The sequence below is a fragment of the Poecilia formosa genome, unplaced genomic scaffold (genome assembly GCF_000485575.1).
Source record: "Poecilia formosa unplaced genomic scaffold, Poecilia_formosa-5.1.2 Scaffold89, whole genome shotgun sequence".
In the NCBI taxonomy this organism is placed as follows: Eukaryota; Metazoa; Chordata; class Actinopteri; order Cyprinodontiformes; family Poeciliidae; genus Poecilia; species Poecilia formosa.
Window position 1 is genome coordinate 2075563 of NW_006800028.1, and position 23814 is coordinate 2099376.

Here is a 23814-nt window from a genome sequence, read left to right on the forward strand (position 1 = left end):
ATCTTGATGTGTCACCTTTCACACAGTGATTCTGCTTATTATTGCTGTTTTATGTCGTTATTATTTGTCTGGTATTTTCCAACACAGGCTTTGGGTTGTGTGGGATTCCAGAGAATCTAATCAACAGCTTGCTGAAGACTGGCGTAAAGGGCATCACTGCAGTCAGTAATAATGCAGGGTAAGAGTGTTTGTGTTTTTTTTGTTGTTTTTTTTTTATGTCAGTGTGGAAATTAGGAGGTATGCTGATTCTGTGTTTGTAAATGGTTTATAATTTATTAAATTTGCAGAAGTAGAAGTATTTTTTTTTTCAGTTATACCAACAAAAATGTAGTCTTTGTGCCTTCTTACCTTGTGACCCAAAACTGATCCAAATTAATTTAGGTGATTCAAAAAAATATCCTAAAGATTCTTTTAAATTCTTTTATAACAATTTTTTTTTTCCTAGAGTGGATAACTTTGGCCTGGGCCTGTTGCTGCAGACCAAGCAGATCAAAAGGATGATTTCCTCCTACGTAGGAGAGAACGCCGAGTTTGAGAGACAGTATTTGTCAGGAGAGCTGGAAGTGGAGCTGACGCCACAGGTTGGTGTAGAAACGTTATAATACAACACAGACATTACAAAGAAAACAATTAATGTTGTCAATAAGTTAAACTTTAACAACACCCTTTTTTATGTTTATCAAAAATGTAAATTCTTCAGATCATGGCTCAGTTCCAATACATTTGTCTCTTCCTCACCACAGGGGACTCTTGCAGAGAGGATCAGGGCAGGAGGTGCTGGGATTCCAGCCTTCTTCACTCCCACCGGCTATGGCACTCTGATCCAAGAGGGAGGCTCTCCTATTAAGTACAACAAAGATGGCAGCATTGCTATTGCTAGCGAGGAGCGAGAGGTTAGACTGCTCTTCCCTCGGCTTTTGGTTGCTTCATACTTTAACTTCAAGTTTCCATTTTGTAAAAAGTCCTGGGGGCAAATAGTTTTTGCAAGGGAAGGTGAGTTTCTGGTGGGTGAGGAGAAACCATTCTTTCTTACTTCCTTGTTCTTCTTTACGGACCACTTGCAAGACGAGCGCTCGCTGCGTCCTGCTTTTTATTGTAGCCAATAGGTTTCCTCACATTCGTTTAACACTTTCTTGTTGGGATTCTTTAAATCAAGAAAATATCCGTTTTGTGAAAATCATGAATTACAGTTGTGTACCATATGCAACATTAACTTTACTGATCATTTCTCATGGCATAATTATATTTCACCTAACGTGTACAATTTTGCACAATTGTATACTTCAAAAATTGTCCTATAATTGCCCCCATATGTAGCTTCTGCAAACCCTTGTCTCCACAGAAAACATATTTGGTTTTGAACATAAATCAATGGAGTCGGTAAAGCAAGCTTTTATAGCTGGCTGATTTAGGATCAATGCCCTGTGTTAAACCTATTTATGACATTACAATGTTAAGATATGTGCTTTATGTCCAGCTGCACTGTATGATAGAGTCTGAGTTTCTTTCTTCTGCATTTGCTGTGTTGTTTTATCTACAGGTGCGGGAGTTTAATGACAGGCACTACATTATGGAAAAAGCCATAACTGGGGATTTTGCCCTGATCAAGGCATGGAAAGCTGACAAAGCAGGAAACATTGTTTTTAGGTAAATATACAACATTTTGAAAGAAAGGAAAACCTACTTAATCTACAGACTTGCTAGAATGAACTTTTTCCTTCTTTAGATTAAACTTGGTGTAAATGTGGGAAATTAAATGTCCGGAGAAAATGCTAACCTGTTCACATCATTGTGTTAAACTTGTTGCAGGCATGTCTCATATCTTGAATACGTTGTTGTTCCCACACAGCAGCCTGCTTTACGTTGATTTTTTATTTTTTTTTCATACTGGTAAGTGCAATAATATTTGTAAAGTATCTGGATCTACACTTGGTGTTGCTGACACAGTTCATTTATTTTCTGACAGCCAGGTGGCAGGTTGTCAGCCATATTTCAGGCCCGTTTTGGTGTGTATGTTGGTCCTGTTTATAGACAGGTGCACATCAGCACATTGCTGATGTATAAAAAAGTATTTTTTTGTTATTCAGTAAAACTTTTGGCCCTTAAAACAAGTTTTTTTTCACTACTTTTCTGTGTGGTGTTGTTGCAACAGTGCAATCCTTCATACTTTCTGCTTTTCTTGCATCCTTTTATTGTGGTTTGGAAATATTGCAGGGCTTCTAAACCAAGGAAAGCTAAAAGGAAGAAACACTTTAAAAAATTCTTGATAAAGTGATTGGTTCATATGTAATAGTTTTGTTATTGTTAATCTTATTTTATCACAGATTAAATGAAACCTTGGGTTACTATTTTTCTACGGTATACACTAGTTAAAAAATTGTATTTTGAAGTGTTTTACAAGTTTTGTTTATATAATTTGCTCACAGTAATATTGGTAATAATTTAAACTTAATTTCATTCATCAAATGCACTGATCTTGACCTTTTGTATAGATTTTTTTTAAATCCTCAAGAGGGCAGTGTTCTCCAGTTCAGCACCAGCTGATTGGAGAGGTTGGATAGTAGACACTCCTTTCAACCCTTTTTAAAACCCCATTTTGCCTCCAGTTTTGGAAAAAAATCTTCCCAGCATAATAACTTTCTAGAAATCATGTGCGTTGTTTTTGTGTCTTACAGGAAAACGGCAAGAAACTTCAACCAACCCATGTGCAAGGCAGCCAAAACCACAATTGTTGAGGTATGCATAAATGTTCATTTAATTTAGATTTGTGTTATTATTAAAAACATTTAAATAAAATAAAATAATTGAACGCTGTTAAAGAAAGTCTTTATAAATACTCCCAGATATATTGTCCTCAAATATAATGGGCACTTTTTGCTTTAAAAATAGTATTGATTTAAGGAACATTAGAATGCAGTGTTGTGACATTTTGAGATGCATTAAGTATTCACTGCTGTCCTGAATGATTGGAGGAAAGGTTGTTTTTTCTTTTGGTTAAAGTATTTCTTAGTAGATTCCAGAATATCTTTCTTGGGCCTAAGTCTGCACTCTTTTGCTAAATCACTGTTGCACAATTTGAATCCAGTGCCTCCAAACATTTTTCAAAACAACAGAGTCCACAATTGTGAAGTAGAATGAAAGTGATTCATGATTTTCAATATCAAAAAGTGTGAAAACTTTAGGATACACTTGTATAGACCTTCTACTGAATCAGCCCTTTGTAGAATCCTGTTTTTTTTTTTTTTTTTTTCTTTTCTTTTCTTTTTTACAACTGTGGCCAGGCCAGGTTGGAGAGTGTTTTTAAGATCTATCTCAAGATAGATTTTAGGTCTAGACTTTGACCGGGTCATTTTAGCTTGTGAATGTGCTTTTTATTTAAATTACATATATGAAATTCCAGGGTATGCTCAGAGTCAGAATACTTTTATTGTTATTACAGCAAAGCAAAATTCATTTCAATACAACCCATCCAAAGAAGACAATAAACAGACAAAAACAAGGAAGACTGATGCCTGCGGCTGCAGCCATCGAAGGCGCTGCCCTGCAACTTTCAAATAACAGAATCAGCTTTATTGGTCAGAATTGCTAGTACAACAACAAACCTTGGTTTCACATTCTCTCAGTGCACAGACAATAAGTATTGATGTAAAATATTTAGAGGAAATAGATAAAGGATTAAAGGACAACCAGTTGTTTGTATAACGACAAGTGGAAATGCAGGTTGTGGAAGTTCAAATATGCAAATTTTATTTCACAGTAGAGTAGTAAGTTGGGCTGAAAGATGTCCGTTGTGTTCATCAGAGAGACAACCTGGGGTAGAAACTGTCTGTGGCTTTTGCAAATAGGATTTTGTAGTGCTGATCTGAAAGTAAAAGTTTAAACAGTTTATGTCCAGGATATGGGGGGTCTGCAGAGATGTTGGCTGTCCTTTTCCTGACCCTGTTCCTATAGAAGTCCTGAATGGAGGGAAGGTCAGCCCTACAATCTGTTATAAAATGAAGGGGTATTAATACTTTTGTAAAATACTGTGTCAAAACATTGCCATATAAAATGTCTGTGTAGAGGCTAAACAACTCAAACTGCCTGAAAGAGATTGCAAGATATTTGTCGGCTGGAAACTGAGAACTGGTTCTGAAACTTTTTACCTGATAAAATAAAGTTTCAATAATAATATTCTGGTTCATACAGAACAAACAATGTAAAACGAGGCTCTTTTAGGTGTCAAACTAAGTGCTAATAGTTGCAGCTTAAAAATGTCTCAACAAACTCCAATTTATTTATATTTCACTGAATTGAACTCTGACATTAGGTATTATTTATAGATAAGGCATAATCCTCTGTGCAGAAGGCTGTCCATGACATGACTGGTTTCAATCTAGCTGTCTGGTCTCCTACTTGTCTAGCATTTGACAGTTTAGAATCGTCATCGCTTATCTTTTCCTTGTGCGTCTCCCTCTCGGCTCCTCCAACACACAGCTTCACACCTCCGATGTAGACACTGCTCAGAGAAAGTGTGTGTGTGTTTGGATGAACCTTTAAATGCAAGCACTTTCTCAGAATAAACAGCTGTGGTCAGCTCTTATATAATACTGTAAATATCTTGAGTACCGAAAGCATATTTTTAATTATTTCACAGTTGCCGGACCTGAGATGTGGTTTACTGCTGATTTTAGAAGTACTGGAAAGGGAGAAAAAATTGAGTCACCATGGAGCTGCTGTGGGCTTAATACGTTAACTCATTTGTTCCAGTAGCTCAGCCATAAAGTTTCCTGCTTAATTAAAAGAACTTCTTGATTTCAGCTGTATGTCGTCATGCAGATTTGTTGTGGTTGCAACCATGACAGTGATGACTTATTAAATAATGAAGAGTTGGTGCAAACAGGAATTTTTTTTTATTTGTTTCATAATTTCACGCATAACAATAAAAGACTGTAATTTGCAGATGATTGAGTTTAATATTTAACTTTGACTATCATCTGCTTTAGTTTTTTTTTTTTTTTTTTTTTTTTTAATGAATAAAAATGACCCAAAGGGTTTGTAGACTCAGTATGCATTGGGTTTCGCTTGGAGCTTTTTTTTTCGGCTACATCCAGCTGCATTTCTAAGATTGTTTTGTAACAGTTCTTCTCACAAACGGTGGCGGATGGCAGGAATGTTGGTTGCAAAAAATGGAAAGTGGATGGCATGAGTTGAAAAATATTTTAATCCTACAGTATTACAGGTTTTCAGGATTTACCTGACATATTCCAGTTAACAAGGTCTGAGAAAAAAAAATATGACTGCAAACAGCCTCTGCAAAGTTTTGTGGCTGGAGAAATTATTTTTTTACTTTACATTAGGTGTTTACCTTATTAGTGTGTAGAGGCACCGTTGTGTTTAATGGAACTGTACTTGAACCAGTTACTTGTATCTGTTGCAAATGAACCATTTTAATATATTCATTTGGAACCATTTGATTTTTTTTATTATTATTCTGCATAATTTTAATGACCCTCTTAATTTCAAACACTGAGGTTTAACCCAGAGACACTGATTCTGATCACGGATTTACTCTGTGCTGCCCAAGTAAAATGTCACAGTTAAAGGGAATTTGACTTATTGCACCAAGCCTAATTTACTTTAACTGTATCACTTAAGAGTTCACTGAGACCTTTAAGTTATATGAATTGCGAATTGTACTTTATAATGATCGAGTGGATTGAACTTTATTTAATTTTAGCCTCCTATGCAGAGCGATTAGTGGGTTCCTGTCTTTGAAATGCAGGCAGCACATGTACTACAAATGCATTAGTACATCTGTCTGTACATAATATAGTACCTGCTCTTGTTATGCTTTGTAGATGGTTTGTGTATAAAGTTGAGTCTGGATGCTTTCGTTTTGAACACGCTAAAGGTTTGTTTTATCTCAAAACGACACACACAAAAAGTTTGCTGTTCCTTTTTTTATGATAAAAAACCTCATTGCAGGGAAAGGATTTTCTTGATTTAACTCACCTTTGTGAAAACTGAGGGAATATAATGTTATTAGAAGACCTGGATTAACTTTTTGTTTTGTAAAATGAAAAGATGGCTTGTTCTAATGTCACTAAAGAGCAAAGTGAGCTGAAGGGTAGTGATGGACTGGACACAACTAAATTACAACCATGAACAAAATGGGTCCAATTTCATGTTATTACAACAGCCTCATGTTGGCTTTCAGCTCTACCGATTCTACGTCTTATATATACTCCTTGGCATGAAATTTAGTTAAACTGTTGTCAGAAATTACGGGCTAAGCATAAATAATTACGGCTCTAACGGCTACCTAGACAGATGATTGCCTCTCAAATTATAATTTTGTCAAAAAATTTGATTATTTAAGTAGTGCAGAAAGCTTAATGGGCATGTTGCATGGATTCATTACACAGTGATTTTAAGTGTTGTATTTTTGTACTCTGCAACACAAATCAAACCTTTTTCCTTTTTTCTCCCCTCTATCTAATAAACATGCATATTCTTTGCTCTCCTCAGGAGAGAATAAGATGAAACCTGCTGATTATATTAGTTGGTACAGGTGTACAACCACGAAGCACTTGTTCAAGCTTACAGTACCTTTTTTATTGCGCCAGAGGTAACATGAATGTTATCTGTGACAACTTCTTCATGATTAGAAAGTGATAGGCACATGTTGCAATGCCATTTAAAAACCTTTTATCTCTGGTAATGATGCAATTACTGTCTCAGTGAAAATAGATTTATCTCTAGGCTTCGAGCCAGGCTTAGTCATAAATTTAGTGATCCGTCGTCATTATCGACCTGCTGTCTGGGTGCACTTGCTAAATAACCACTAGACCTTGCTGATTTTCATGAAACTGACTTTTTTTACTTGCAGCACAGCTTCCAAGTACCTCATTAGTAAGGTCTTCTACAAACACGACGACCTTCTGTTGGGCCAAATTTCATAGGATGCTTTAGTTTGTCTGCAGCCAGGTAACCTCTTAATGTTTTAGGGACTAACCAGTTAACGGTTGCCAAGGGATAGTAAATTTCAGGCTTTGGCAGATGGAGTCAGGACAAACGGGAAGTTGTAAAATAATAATTTTAACCCTAGGTTTGCTTCAGTGTTGGTAAATGGACTAATATATACATACACACACACAAAAATTGGTCTTGACCAATAGAAGAGCCTTATGCTTCATCTAGTAAGATGATTGAAAAAAAAAAAAAACTGCTGAGTTTCTCCAAAGTAAATCAATGTCTTTTTTAATTAAACTACAAGAATTTGAAAAACTGTCGGAAAATCAGTTGTCACTGAAGAAAATTTCTAGATCATCACCAGCTCCTGCCATGGTTGCTTGGCAACCAGATCTGCTGTTTGATTGTTCACAGTTCCATGGTATCCAGCTGCTCAGGTTTTCTCTTTTAATGCAGGTACAGCAAAACACCCCAGTGCATTATGGGAGTCAGTGTAGTAAATCACAGTAGTTTTTGCCATAATTCGACAATTGGTCGTCAGGTAAATGACACAGTTCAATAAATTTGTGTGTTCTGCAACCACTCATGCAAGAATTTATATCTTTGCATGTTTTGTTTGTGTAACTGGAGGAGAGCTCTAACTGCATATAAATGACCTGTATTCCGAGTGATTTATCAGCCTCCCACTGTACATTTGTGTGGAAACAAAAATAGCAGTTGTTCTTCGCACCTTAAGCCAGATTTTGTTTTTATGGTTGAGGTTTGTTAAATGTTTTAAAATGGGCAAAATATTCATAAGAATGATTTGACTTCATGATTTGATTCATTTCTGCTGCCTCTAATTGGTGGCAAATCACAGTTTTGTGCGATGCACAGGGCTGCTGTAAAAACACATCACAACCAGTGTACCCCAAATTAAATGAGGCTTTGAGCTTCTTTTAGAAGCAACCTAGCCCACACTTATACTAATAAGAGCAATGCTAAAAAGTCTGCAACTCTCTAAATCTGTTTGTCGGTCATAACTGTTGTGAAATATTTAAAAATTCCTCATTAAGGCTAGTAGTTGAAAACCAATATAAAAATAATGGGATGAGGAATGACTCGCTGTACTTGTGCGAAAAAGAAATAATTCAAGAGTTTTGTGCTTGGCTGATACTGTTGCAGAAGATCTCCATAGTGTGGTACTGACTAAAATTCCTTTGTTGCTGTTGTACATTGGGAATGCACACCCTTTGAAAGTATTGGGATTTCTTCCTGAAGCGCTTTAACATGAAATGCTTTATGTGATCATCGTCGTATTGTCTAGTTTGCAGAAGTAGGTTTAAAATGTTAAGTAACACTTCCCAACTTAAATACATTTTCTAATGTATTGACTAATAAGATACAAAACTCACCACCCGCTTTAGTAGGGCTAACTGGCTAGTGTCAGATTGGATCACCCACTGCTATCTACATTCATCCTGCTGCCGATTTGTGGACCGAGAGAACCGTTTGAGAATTTGAGCTTTGTGACGTGGTGAAACATCCTGCAGGAAGTTGTCAATCAAATTGCCCTTCTTTTCCATTCTGATGTTCAGTTTGAATTACAGACAGCCGTCTTCACCACAATTAGGTGCTTGGAGGCATCGAGTTGTTGCCATATGACTTGCTTATTTGCTAAATGTGTGTTTAATTTGCTAATTTGTATTACCAAGTAATTGGATGGGTATACTTAATGCAGTGGCTGCATATGATGCCCAGTTTTCATTGCAGACTAGTATTTAGTAATTTGAACTTTGTGTGTTTTGTCCTTTGAATTTTGTTGGTTTGCTTCCTCCAGTTTTTGCTCCTGAAATATTAAATTTTATCTTGAATCCCCACTGTAGTGTTTCGGTGATACTGAATATCTTGTGTCTTGTTTGACCTTTTGCTGGAATTTCAATTACAGTCAACAACCTGGGTGTTATTTACTACTGCTCATTTTGTCTCCTTGGACTTTCTGGTCTTATTTTTTTCTGTCTTTGTCTTTCTTTCACTTTCTCAACAAATCAAATTACCTTCCCGCCAAAACAAGTTGATCATTTGACTTTGTGGACATAAAATGTGCAGTGCTCTCATTTTTACATAACCTTTAGTAAGGGCTCTTATGAGCGCTCTGTGTGATCACTGTGAGGTTTTAGTCACAGTAGCAACCCTTGTTGTATTATTGCCTGGAACACTGAACTGCCAGCTGGAACTTGGCCGACAGAACTGTAGTCACAATGAACTATTGGATTAGTGACCAATACATTCTCTTGTTTAGTTTTTTTGTTTTGTTTTGTTTTATTCCCTGTTTTGACTTCATGCCGTTTAGTCAATCATTGTACATTAAGAATTGAGGGCATTTCCTCATATAGCTAGATAGTCCTTCAATAGTCATAAATATAATTAAGTAAACAGTCTATTACAGTTTATGTTCTTCTTGAGGCATATCCTCTCTGCTTAAGGGATTCCTTAGTAGGTTGTCATCTGAATTTGTCTTAGACAAAATGCATATTCTTTTTTTTCCCTATAGTTTCTTATAAGATATAAACTTATGTGATTGGTCTGTTCCCAGTGCGCAGGAATAAATGTGCGTCATTTGGAGAAATATATTTTTGCTTCTTGTGTTATCAGCGGTTGCCAGTCGGATGGCTAACTCCTGTTTCCCAGGTGCTATTGAGGCAGTCGAGTTTCCACAGAGAGGAAACAGATTGCTCGCGATGCCTGTATTTTGGGTTAGAGGATGGAGTCTGCACTGATCCCAGAAAGTGACAACAGAGCATGGCCAAGTGCCCACACAATGGGGAGAGGATGGAAAGACTAAAAATACACACAGTAATGAGAGTGCGGTGTCGTATTCACTTTGTTTCCTGGAGCCATTTCTTCTCATCTTCTTGCTGTCCAGTTTTAGTATTTGTCCTTGCGAAACACTTTTAGACTGACTATGAATTCGAATAGCTTCACCATTACTGCGCGAGGTACTTAATAATTTATAATTACCGGTGGTTTATACTGATATTTTAAAATTCTGAATTACTTAGTCTTATTTTATCCTGTTTTAAAAAATATGTGAATATCTGAGCTCTAGTGTGCACCTTAAACTTCTACGTTGCAGCTTGTCAGCCATATTTGTGTGATTGTGTGTGGAGGCTGCAATGTATTTGTAGTTTTACTGAACTGTGAAGTCTGACGTTCTTGTCATCTTGATGATTTTGGTTTGTCTGGGCGGTTTTGTTAAAAGAACTCTCATAAATAAAAGACCCTAACGATAAAATCACCGTTTTCCATGTTCCATAGAACAAACTGCATATAGCTGAAACCACTAATGCTGAAGAGCTAAAGGCTTGGAGTTGTCAGTTTTCCCAGACAAAAATATGACTAATGCTGCCAAAGTTGTGGTCTACTTTGAAATCTCCAGACATGCATCAAAAAGTGTACATTTAGCTCAGTTTTTTGAGTAATTTCAAAAGATTGCTGACTTTCAAACTAAAAGTTAATGACCTTAAATAGCATTTTAGTATTGACATCTAAAACTAACAAATTCAACCTAATAGCTTGTTTCTTATAAATGCTACACTGATCATCATCTGTTGGATAAAAAGTAATTTCAGTCTGTCATCTTAAAACCAGATGTAAAATGTGTGCATTTGAGTACTCCAAAAGTCATGTTTCTAACACTACAACTAATATTGTTGAAATTTCTTGAATGAATAGAAATCAGTTCTCCAGATTGTGCATGACAATTCAGAATCCCTCATCTGTTTGGCGTAATTGCAAAGACTGTTTCTGTTCATGAGCAATATGTATTTAATCAGTTAATGTCAGGCTATTGTGGTAAGGTAATTTGGTTTAGTACAGAACGTGTCTGCTTCTCTTTTGTGTGACATTTGATAAAGGAACAACATTGGTAATTTATTTGTAATTGTTTGAAAAACCTGTATTTTGTTTACGACCAGACAGAATCCTATTATAAAACACAATGTACCTCACTTCATTCTTCGACTTGGCGATTGGGAAATAATGTGATCTTTTATCCTGTTTGCGCTCCTGTCAGCCAAATAAACAACATTCTTTTCGTACTTTCAGAAAAATTTAGGTTAATTTATAATTTTTTACGCTGTCTCTTTTAGATTGTATGTTTTATATCAAGCTTATTATATAGACATAAGTATACATTTAATTTTACACTCAAAATATTTGGGATGTTCATAGTGTGCATCTGCTTTTCCTTAAAATTGCATTGGGAACACTTGTGTAGTAGCACTTGGCTGCAGGATTTGGTTGGATTGTAAACGGAGCCATGTGAGATTAACAAGATTTGACAAAGCTTGTGGGCTAAAAAAGCGCACCCTCTCAAAAGAAAAGAAAAAAAAAAAAAACCTTGCTGTGTCCCCAGAGGGCACTTTGATTCCCTGTGTCCCTCTGCCAGCTCACTTCATGCCTCGCTTTGCTCTCATTGATGTGAAAATCTGTCTACAAATACGGGAATATCAATCTCAATGCATGTCTATTTACTTACTCAACACACCTGCTCAATTGTATGTGTGTGTGTGTGTTTTTTTTAATTTATTTTATTTTAATGTTTTATCCTTCCTTGTCCGCTGAACCTCCTGTGCATTCGGGACACATCACATAGATGAAAGGAACTGAGGCTTTTTATCTGCGCGGCACATTTAAATTGTATGAGCTTCTTATTGTGCTGTGATTTAGCTTTGGAAGTCTAATTGAAACTGCTGCTAAATTCGAGGTCTGTTTGTTTTAGAGAGCGCAAAAACAAAAAAAGAAAAATCTGTATGAAAAAATCCACTTCTGAAGTGTGGATTTATTTGTTTGCTGCTTCTCATTGGACTCCCATGTGTTCACTGAAGAGATAAAGTGCCAGCTAAATGATTTTATCTTTGGCCTTGAAAGGTATGCAAACTGTTTGTTGCGATTTTAGTCTTAGTATTTTGCTACAGTTTCCGTCTTGATAAAAAAGGTCTCATGAATTCACTACTATCAAAATCTCAGACTGAGTCCCCTGGGCAAAGATGAGTTAAATATGCTAGACTCCTGTTGCTGTGCTTCCATCAGTCTCATTCTTTGTTATCCAGCATCAGAAGTTTACTACAAACCAGCCTAAAGACCCATAAAAGGAGTCTAAAATCACTTTACAATCCTAAGTGGCCTTAGCTCCTCAGAGACCAAAGCCTTCGTATCCATGACAACACGAAGATGGGATCCACTCCTGGCCATTGACTCCTCTCAGTCAGCGCCGAGAACTGAGGGAGAGAAGCAGAGATAAGGAGAGATTCAATTCAATTTGCTCTGAACGGCTGCCCCTCATGTAGATGGAATAAGTAGGTTACACAGTGAGCTGCACAGGAAGCAAAGCACTGAAAAGTAGAAGTGAAGCAGAGAATTGTGTTGTTGTGGTTAAATTCTCTTTCAGTCACTAGGAACATGATTGCTTTTGTGCAGAGCTTTTTTTCCCCCTTTTATATTACATTTTCAACATTCCCCCCCCCCCCCCCCCCCGAGCTTTTTTTTCCCCTTTTCTATTACATTTTCAACATTTTTTCCCCCCCCATAAGAATCATTTTATGAACCATGTGAGGAACACAGCAAATGTGGGAGAATGCTCTCAGGTCAGATAAGACGAAAAGGTAACTTTTTGTGCTGCATGGGAAACGCTGTTTGGGAAAAAATAACAAACATTGCACTTTATTGAACATGGTAGTGACAGCATCATCCTGTGGGGATGTGTTCTTGCAGCAGGGAAAGAAAGCTGGGGAAAATAGATGGAGCTAAATGCCGAGCAATCCTGTGGGGAGAAGAAAACAGTTGGAGGCTGCAAAGGACTTGAGGCAACCTAAAAGCACACAGCCAGATTTAAAACATAATAGTTTAGGTCAGACTGCATCATTTTACAATCTGCGTACCACAGCTGGCTCTTTGAAGATGGCATTTTATTTATCAGTAGGAACCAGGCCCTAGCAGACTAGCATTGTAAACATGTCTAGTACCAAGGAAGATCAAGAGATGCATAACTGGTTGAGGCAGAGTTAGACTTTTTCTGAGGATGCGCTGCTTAAATTTTGAAATACAAAACAGCCATTGAGATATGAAAGTTTGCTGCTTTTAAGTTGTTTTTAATATCTCCATATTTATTTCTATCTCTGTGAACGTACACATGTGTGTGTATTTATGTCTGTATACCAAGTCTTGCATTTCTTTTTAACTAAATAGATCAATCTGTATATGCTTGCCATTTTTCCATATCTGCAATTCAAAATCATCATGTTTAACACACTACCATTGTAATTTGTTTGTATTTTTAGTCATTTCTTTTTGTTTACTTCTTTTTCTGCAGCTAAGATCCCCTTAGAATTGTTTTTCAGTTTTTCAACTAGAAATTTTTAATGCATTATAATGTTTTTTGTTTTTTTTTCTCAGATTGCATTTCCAAAAGGTTTTAAAAACAATGTCACATTTTCTTTCCATTTCACAATTGTACAGCCGATCACTTAAAATCCGATTAAAATACAGCTTTGGTTGTAACCTGACAAAATGTGAAAAATTCAAGGAGACGTTTGCAAGGCATTCATTTCATGAAAGAAACACAGGAGTTTTTAAATGTTTTGAGCAGACGACTAATGGCCAACAAGATTAGTGGAGCCCACACATGCTGCACAGCTCCATTTTCACACCTGTTAGGGGGTAGGCTGCTGGGAGCCTGCTTTTTAGCACATCCTAATGTTACCTAAGGAGAGAAGAAGGCAGGTGTATTTCTTGTGGGATTTTTATACCAGTCATGTTGACCGAGCGCTGTTTAAATCAATACCCATTTCCATCTCCGTCCTGTTAGTCAGACAGAAATAATCCCCTACGTACACTTCTCTGCTGGTGCTGCACAGTTTCTTCAAAAAGGTGATGGATGCACTTGTCTGAGTCTAGAATACAATGTGTTGTATTCTAGACAACACATTGGATTCTAGATTGTATAATTAATTTTTAATTCTGTGTTAAGTCTGAGAGTAATTGAAAGGTTTTATTTAAACTGTGCATGTTTATTTTTGCAGAAGGCGGCTGCGTTTAGTCTTGATACACCGATAGTTTTTCTCCTATGCACCTCTGCTCTTCTCCTCCCCTGATCCCTGGATCAAGCTGTATATCCTGTGCTTGTTGCATCAGATGATCCTTTTCTTTGTTCACGTAGCCAAGCTGGATTTAGGTACACAGTCGGCTTTTACTGGCCTCTGTGGAGTTGCTGAACGAAAAGCTAGAAAAACCTAGACTCCGTGCCTAATGCTGGACATTTTTCAATGTGAAATTCACAATTTTAGCCAAAAATGGAGACTTGCAGGACCAAATATATGATTTTGCACTAACTCTAAAAGTGTTGTTGACTTTTAGTTTGCCTTGTATAAGCATTCATACCCTTTGAACTTTTTTTGTTACAGTACAGTAACAAACCTCATTTTTTAACTGGTATTTTATGTGTTAGACCAACACAAAGTTGTGATTATTTATAAAGTTGAAGGACAATGATGTGTGGTTTTCAGTTCTGAAAGTGTGGTTTATTTTTGTATTCTCCCTTCTTTTTCTCTATGGTCTTGCCACATATTTGCAATTTGGATTTAGGTTTGAACTTTGACAAAAATTTTTGACTTATCTACTTGTAGCTTCGACATAGTTGAACTTGGAAAGCAAAATCGTTGCTAGAAATGAAAATGGCGGATTGGTTAGCCTGAAGTCCATTACCTTTTTTTTTTTAGCATTTGTGCAGTAAATATTGTGATGTTTGTGGGATTCTGCAATCGACAGCATTCAACTCCTGCAACTGAAAATGCTGTTGATAGCTGTCGCTCACTAACTGCGCTTGCGTAAGTATACAGGGTCAGTTACGCCACTTTTCATTCAGTGAAAAGTTCAAAATAGGAAGTAGAGTATACTGAATGGACTGAAAAATGTGACCTTTACAAGCTAAATTCCACAGAATTGTAACAAATTGCACTATATAAAACGCATGCAATCAATTTTCAGTGTATTAATTTATGTCAATGCATTTATTTTATTTTTTTATTTTTTTTTGAAAACCCATGTGTCAGATTTTTTCCACTTCACAATGGTGTGCAGCTTTGTTGAAAAATGTAGGGGTGTCAATACTTTGGCGAGGCACTACAAGTTGCTCATTTAATTCCATGTTTGATATCAGTAATGATCTCTAAAACCTGAGAAATCAAAATATCTGCAGATAACATTATCTTGATTGCTGCACATCAGCAAAAACTCAGCAGTTTTTTTTTTTCTTTTTTATACCAGCTTAACTTTCTGAATTTCATAACCCGTTGGACAGGGGTTATTTTCTGGTACTGTAATTCCAACACTGCATGGTTTCTCTATCTGAACTTTCAATCTCGGGGATCGTGGGTCAATTTGGAGACGAAGCTGGTGCTCATTATTCTGTCTCTCTGCAGGTGGAGGAGGTGGTAGATGTTGGGACGTTTGCTGCAGAGGACATACACATACCCAGTATCTTTGTCCACAGGATTGTTCAGGGAGCCAGCTATGAGAAAAGAATTGAGGTACAAAAATAAGGCCCGTCGGAGTTTACATAAATGGAAGGATCATTTGACAGTGGGATGTTGTTGCAGTGTCTATTATAGGCATTCTTTCACAGTAAGAGCATTATCGCAGGGTTTCATTGTGTAAAACCCACAGATTCCATGTTTTATCCCTGTGTCATTGCGCTTGCTCAGAAATAGACTCCCAAGATGCCGTTTTGCTGTTTCTCATCTATTTCTGTGTGCTTCTAGAAACGCACTGTGAGAAAAGGCCAAGAAGAAAAGCCCAAACCAAAGAAGGATTCAGACATTGTTCGGGAAAGGATCATTCGCAGGGCAGCACTGGAGTTTGAAGATGGCATGTATGGTATCCTTTGACATCCTTTTGGTTGAAGGCTGTGTGCTTTCGTAATAGTAGACTGAAGCAGACAATGTATGTCTTGTGTATGTAGTCACATTAATGAAAATATGATTGAAAAGTTTATTTATTGTAGTAACTCAAATGACTAAAAGAATTATTAAAATTAACTACACATAAACTATTTTAACTAGTTAACTAGAATGGGTTTTTCATTTACATCTAATGAAAATACAAGATTTAAGATTAGAATATTACATCAGACCAATGCAAAAACAATTTTTAATATAGACATTTGGGCTTAATGAAAGTATACTTAATGCATGTTTTAAAGGATATTTTCAAAAGATACTTTTAATCCGACAAATGAGCCTTATCAGAATGCGTATTCTTTATTAAAAATAACTATATCTTCACACTGGTAGTGATATGTCAATATTTTTAAAACTATTCTGGTGTAACAATAGACATGCAGCCTGGGTGTTTGGTAGTGATGCCAGAAAGTGTTTCTATCATCACAAACCAATAATGATGCTACCTATGGAGTTTTATTTATATATATATATATATATTGAACTGGAAGGGTGTGGTTAGGTAAACAATCCATCTGGGTGTAAAACTAATGCTGGAAGAGAACCCTCCACACACCATCACAGATCCTCTGCTGTCCCTGGCAGTGGCCATAAAGTACTTTTTCCACATTTTCATATGTGAAACACCGACCAATCCTGATCGAATCTTTTTTTCTTCCATCAAAAAATAAAAGTTGGTGGGTATTTAGTATTTTAGCAAGATTATGACGTGAAACATGAAGTCATATTGGCAGTAAATTAATTCAATTTTTTATAGCCTTATAAGTCTCCAGACCTAAATCCTATTTAAAAATATGTGAGGTGTGCCACAGACAAGAGAGAATTGGAGAGGAACCAGAACTAGAACCTTGAATCCAGAGAGGTGGGGAAATGGTAACGATCATAGATCTTGCTCTCACTGTATGCTGCAATTATGTGAAATTTCATATTAGAAGACTAAGTGCTGCTCTGTTTGCAAAGACTGGCTATATTGGTTTTGACAGCAGGGGTACCAATAATTGTCCCTTATGGTGCAATGAGTGACTGACCCAACCCCTCCGATCCTGTTCATTAACATCCCTAACCCATGATTAGGACGGAAGAAGCCTTTTGAAAGCAATTTTTGATGATCTCCCTACTGAAAAAAATTACAAAAATGTTTTTACATGTTACAAAAAGAGGTATTTTGCAAATCATTGTCAGGAACTCCATCAAACACAAATAGCTTTGTAATAAATACTTGTATTTCTGTACACGGTAGTGTATGGTATTTGATTTCATTATTTTCTAAGTTCTGTTAAGCATAGAAAAGATTTCTTACAAATATTTGTATTTCAACTCTTTTGCCCATCATTTAAAAGTCTTTCATTCCTTTCTTTCTGGCATGTTCCTTCATTTCTTCTTCTTCTTGTCCTTTGTTCCCTTACTTTCTTTTTGTTCTATCTTTTATTCCTTTCAAGAGTCATCCTTCTTTTCTTGCACCCCTCTAGTCTTTTGTCCTACCCCCCGTCCATCTCTTCCTTGCCACCTTTGATCATCCTTATTTCCAGCTGCTTGTTTTTGAACATTACATGTTTAAATCCTGCCTGTTGCAGAAATATTTGCCAAAAATAAACTTTCAAATTGAACATTTTAAGTGAGTTCAAGTGACTGAAAACTCTGAAAAGTTGAGTCTGGAAAAGTATTTTGACTTAAATGTGTAGGAGCCCAGCCCACTTTCTGCAAATATATCATATTTGACTTTTGTCTCATGAATATACATCATACATTTTTCTTAACTTAAAGAAAAACAGCCAACCTTGGTATTGGTATCCCCATGTTGGCCAGCAACTTCATCAAACCAGACATCACTGTACACCTCCAAAGTGAAAACGGACTCTTGGGACTGGTAAGAGTTTTCCTTGCCGCATTCAAAGACATCGAGTTGAAAGAATGGTCAATTTCACAGAGGTGAGGGCTTTAAAGCAAAACTATGCTTAGAGTGTACGGGAAGATAAATAGTCAGACGTTAAACTTTATCTTTGCTAGTTCGGTCCTAATTTGAGATGTGCAAGGTTCATTATATAACGGATTGTGGCAGTTTGACACTTTTTCCTTCCATTTTTTGTTACAGTCATTATTTGCTGCCTGAGTCTTTTAACAAAGGCTGCTGAAGCTGCTGTGGAATGACTTTTCAATTGGTTGTGTTTGCAGAAGTATGTGGGTGCCTACTGCCTATGCAGTTTTTTTTATTTTTTATTTTTTCAAAGCTTCCTTTAATTAAAAGCCCCGGTTTTTCAAGAGGTGTCCTTTTCGCCTTTCTTCTCTACTCCTTTCACTTTTTTGGTGAAAGAATTGCTCCCTTTGTTGTACACAGGGGGGAAAAAAAATCAATATCTTATCTAATTTAGAGATGTGATTGTATCTGTCTCTGTCTTGAAAGATCATTGCTGGGCAGGATGAGTGACGTGTGTGAGTGGAGGTATGCTTGTGCTCCTGTGTGCACACTCATGTTTCATTTGTTTTTGGATAGGGGCCCTACCCCACTGAGAATGAAGTGGATGCAGACCTTATTAATGCTGGTAAGGTTTATTGATCAAGGTTTATTGATCCAGATCTAAAGCCAATTCAGAAAAGATACATTTATATTTGAGGAGAAAAAAAGGAAAATGAAAGTAGACAATGCAAGATTTTGGGTAGATAAAGAAGTGTTTGGGGTTTGCATACAATCTTATACATGCCTCTGCATTGCTTAATTAATTCCGTCACTCAAGAGTTGGCTTTTCTTTCTCTCCCTCATATGCTTTTTTAAGACCTTGCAAAAAAATTCACACATTTCACATTTAAACGGGAATAATATAAAATATGTGTTATGCATAATTGTCATATCCTCTATAATACAGGATTTTATGTGTTTGACCAACATAAAGTAGAATATTATTGTGATTGTTGTCGGAAGCGAAATGATTCACCGTTTTGTTTTTTTTACAAATTACAATCTAAAACAGTTTCCATGCATATATTTCAGCTCCTTTTTGTTCTGAAACCCCAGAACATAATAACCCTACTTCCTTACGAAGTTACCTAAATAGTGGTTTTTCACCTTCCAATAGGACTGACTCAAATCACACATCTAGACTCACAATGGAATATTTTATATATGTATGTAGTCCAGATCAAAAGCCAATTCAGAATTTTGGCTAGACTTGAACATGTGTGCATCGTCTCTCCATCCATTTTGACAGAGCGTGAGCTCTTCACATCAGCGGTTACCACAATAATACGGTTGTTCAAAGCATTGATTCTGGGTTCTGAAAACATTTGCAAGAATGTTTTCAGAACATTCAAAATATTAGCTGCGCAGATTTTGAGAGCTCTTTTGCTTTCTCCTGCACAATTACGCCGCATAAGGTTCACATAAGGCCACTGTCACAATCGCAAACATGATTTTTGCAAGGCGCTGTATGTATTAGCATCTTTTCTTTTTAAATCTTGATTCAAAAATTGACCTACTATATTTTAATTTAATTTTATTGCTTTTGCAAATACCACGTGCTGTTAAGTCTATTGCTGTAATGTATTAACCCTTGCACTTTGTGTCCCTATTCTGCAGGGAAGGAGACTGTCACTGTACTCCCGGGGGCTGCCTATTTTTCCAGTGATGAGTCATTTGCCATGATCCGAGGGTAAGACCGTGACAAACAAGCTTTGAAAACTTTATTTGCAGAGCGAAAGTTAGTTATGGGTGACATTTAAATGGAATCGCACTATACAAATCCTTAAAAAAATAGGTTTCATAATATGATGACTCAACCCCATGGACTGAGGGTATTCTGGAAAGTGGGAAGAAAATGCCACATTTCCTCCAAATCAGATACTTATTTTTCTTCCAAACCACCTCCTTAAAGATATAAACATGATTTACCACAGGACACCAGGATGTGAAACATTGGATAATAACAAATGGCTGCTGTCACCAGCCCAACTAGACAGCAGCCTTGTCAATATATCCTAAGTCTCTTGTTTTTATTGATTTGCCTGCTGACTGATATTGCCCACCCGTGCTCCCTGCAGCATTAGTTTTGTTTGGCCACCCAGAGGAAATTCAATAGTGGTCATAAACAATAATGTCCAGTCACACTGTCTGAGGCTAAAAGGAACCAAGCTGAATTTGTACTCACTTTGGTCTCCCGCTGTGAAGACGCAATGGAGAGTTTAAGAGATTCTGTGAGATGGATTGCTAGCGGCTAAAGCATACACAATTAGACAAGCTAAGCTGCTAGCCTTTATCATTTAACTGTAGCTGCTTGGAATGGAAGTGTTGACCGACAGGTTAGAGTTTCAAGAATCATATATTTTTCCACAGGTTTACACGAACTGCACTAATCACAAAAATTGGATCCATAAGGGTTTTAAAAATATTTTCTCCAAATTCATTTTGTCTTTGCTATAATGTGATAGTAAAAAAAATACAGTAATTGCCTATTCAAACACAACATGATTCTGTTCATAGTATAAATAAATACTAATAGTAACAAGTCTAGAAATATGTTTAAAGCTTCTCTTATTGATATTATATGGTTATCAAAGATAAATTCAAATTTTCAAGAATTTGTATCAGCAGATCCAAACTTTACTAAAACCTGAAAATAAGAAAGTGGATATTTCCACTTAATTAACAACTTGTGAAAAGGTCATACCAACAAAAACAAGAAGTTCTGAACTTCACTACATGGAAATTGGACCCTCCTGCCTATTGGATCAGGTATTTATACTCTGTGGGCATCAGGAGAATGTAGATACAGTATGACTTGTTTTTTTTTTGTTTGTTTTTTGTATGTTTTTCAATGTATTAAATGTTTTCTGTCAAGAAAACAAAGATGGGATGTTGATATTTTTAAGACTCTAACTAGTATTTCTCCTATGAATGGAGCTAAGTTCATAAGTTTAGCTAATCTCAAAACTGACAGCTGTCCTTCTCTGTTATCTCTCAAGGGGTCACATCAACCTGACAATGCTGGGAGCCATGCAGGTGTCAAAATATGGAGATCTAGCTAACTGGATGATCCCTGTGAGGTTTACTTTAATTTAAATCTATTACCATTTCTAATAATGTTTTTTCTACTGCATTTTTATAGTGTTGAATATGACATTCAAGGAAAAAAAAATGGTCCAAATGCTGCTTGCAGAACTTGTGGTGACAACTTGTGACATGATTGTACAGAAGTTTCTGCCCAGAAGTAGCGCCAACGTTTGTCCATGCATCCCTGAACATATTTAATTTGTCAAAAGATGCATCCGAGCTTGTCAGTCAAGTCCAAAAATAATGGACACAGAAATGAAGGCAGACACACAATTTCTGACTTTCAGTGCACGAAACTATGTATTGTGGATGTCCAGTTTGAAAATATCTCAAAAATTCAGACAGTAATTTAGGAAGCCATTGTTATTTTCTAAGCATTTGAGGCATATGTGTGTGTGTGTGTATGGAACAGTGGTGAAAGGAAGCAGCTAAAAGTCTCACTGTTCATAAGTGTTTTTGTTTTGGTACATGGAGTTTTAGATGCTTTAGTGAAGTTGTTTGAATCAAGATTTATGTATTTATCCAGGTGAAAGTACTCTCAAGTTCCACACCACTGACAGTCATTTTAAGTCATCCCAGATTTATTATTCTTTCACAAATACATAAAATTATTGCATATTTACTTAATATTTATTTGCTTGCAAGTCAGATCCTACAAATAAGAAACCACTCTTTGATTTAATAATTAAATTTCAGCTTGTGAAAACATGAAACTTGCAACAAGAAGCAAAATCAATAATTCATCCTTCTGGCTTTAAAGGGCCAACACCTTAATGGCTTAATTACGTAATTTGAAATTATAGTAAGCAAAGAAATGAGGATTAACCTCATCCAATGTTTTAATGTTCAAATATTGCTATTGTTTTTTTAATGCAATTAAAAGTAAGTTAAGTAAATGAGTTTAAAGCGTAAATAGTGAAAATATAACAAATACAGAATATGTCAGCAAAATTAAAGGTAAGCTAGATCCTAATTTGTTGCTGCACTCAGTACTAGTGTGATTTTGTTTTTTTTGGGTGGCACGTCTTCAAATTTGAAGGTAATTACTCCTTAAATATTCAAGGTTTTTCCACAATGGAGGTTGATTATAATTGCAACAAACTGCAGACATTCTTGTCTTGAAATCAAGCCTCATTTTTCCATTACCAAAGTGCCACACAATATAAATATGCAGAAAAGCCTGTGTGAAAATTCTGAAACATTACATTTGATCTTTATTTTTGGGTGAAATTGGCCAATTTTTGACTTTTGAAAAGGTTGGAAGCTGCTGATGAAGCTTTTAGATAATCAATTTTTTTTTAAGAAATATAATGTTCCAGAGATTGTCAACCAAATTAAGACCTTTATTGGTGCCGACAGCAGCCTTCTAACTATGACATCTGCGAGAGAAAGGCTCAAAGAGCAAAATCAAAAACACTCGGCAAAGTTGTTGAATGACAAAAGTTATTGCTCAAAGCAAGGTCTCTTCCCACACCACAAACCTACCTGTTTTGACTTTGATAGTGGTAAATATGCAACATCTAAAGCTAGAAGGAATTTGTATTCATCCAGATAAAAAAGTTAGTCTAGACATTTTTGATGGCTTTCAGCATTACTGACATGAGAAGGAAATCCCACTCGAGATGTTTTCTAGACTGCACAGCGGCAGAAGCTTCATTTTCTGAGAACTTTTTCCTTCACTGGAACATTGGTTATTCTGACTATACACGGGGATAAATAGCTGGCTATTAGAAGAGCGCTTGACTGTTGAGACTTTCAATTGTTTAGCATAAACTGTAAAATACTGAAGCAATTCTTGCACATATCTTACCCTAAACTCTGCTTCAATCTTCATTAGCGCCTCGTCTTAAAGGACGGATGAAGAGAATTACATTTCCTGCCGACTATGATAATGAAGTGTTCACCATCTAAAGATGGGTTCATAGCGTGAAATTAGAAATGTTTTTTACGTAGGAGTTTGGGTTGCTGCACTCTCAGCATGATTGTAGATTTTTAATGTTTTTAATATGCAAAACGCAGATGAAAATTGTCCAGCTCAGGGTTTTGAAATGCTTTTACGTCTTCACTTGTGTGAAGCATCTGAGAGAAAAGCAAATGGATGAAAACAAAAGGGTAATACAGTAAAAAAAAAAAAGAAAAAAGCATTTTGAACTTTATCAAATAGTTAACACATAATCTATCATTTTTTCTCATGATGAACTGCAAAGATGTAGACCAAAAGCTCCTCTTAAAAGTAACAAAGTAAACTGATATCAGGAGTTTAACGACGTATTTGAGAATGCATATTTCTAATGAGTTGTAGAAATTACCACATATAAAAAATTAAGAAATTGGTTCATAAAACATCAGCTGTGTCAACATTTTGAGCAGTTAACTTCACCTAATCTCACATGCTGTTGCCATGTTGATGGATGAAGTTAGTTTCAAGTACTTCTTGTATGTTTTATAACAATTGGACTGCAGTTCCCTTTGTGTTGTGTTTGACAATTTGTGTTAAGTCATTTTAAACGTTCTTTATACAACCTTTGTTTGTTTTGTTTAGACAAATTTTCCCACTGTCCAGTGACGTATAAAATAGTCATGACTAATTCTGGCACATTTACGAAAATGTTAATTAATATGCATTGTTCCTTTCAATTAAATCCTGCATTTCAAAATTCAAGTACATTCACTTAATCATGGTTCCCATTAATTTGATTTCCATTTTTTAAGTCTCTATCTTTTCTTTTCCAACACATCTGCTGTTTATTTACAATAATAATAATTTGTCTTTTAAGTTAAAATCCTTTTAAATTGTAAAATCACAGAATATTCATGTCACAT

At 36.1% G+C, this 23814-nt stretch overlaps 1 protein-coding gene across 1 annotated transcript in view; it reads left to right on the plus strand.

The window, feature by feature from the left end:
- oxct1a (3-oxoacid CoA transferase 1a) overlaps window positions 1-23814 on the plus strand; it is a 42975-nt gene that overhangs the window by 2058 nt on the left and 17103 nt on the right. The window contains exons 3-13 of the mRNA XM_007557595.2: window positions 88-178; window positions 446-581; window positions 744-893; window positions 1541-1647; window positions 2676-2736; window positions 15414-15521; window positions 15753-15867; window positions 17723-17817; window positions 18442-18490; window positions 19522-19594; window positions 20904-20979. Coding sequence (XP_007557657.1) covers window positions 88-178; window positions 446-581; window positions 744-893; window positions 1541-1647; window positions 2676-2736; window positions 15414-15521; window positions 15753-15867; window positions 17723-17817; window positions 18442-18490; window positions 19522-19594; window positions 20904-20979 — 1061 coding nt within the window. The remainder of the gene's footprint in view (window positions 1-87; window positions 179-445; window positions 582-743; window positions 894-1540; window positions 1648-2675; window positions 2737-15413; window positions 15522-15752; window positions 15868-17722; window positions 17818-18441; window positions 18491-19521; window positions 19595-20903; window positions 20980-23814) is intronic.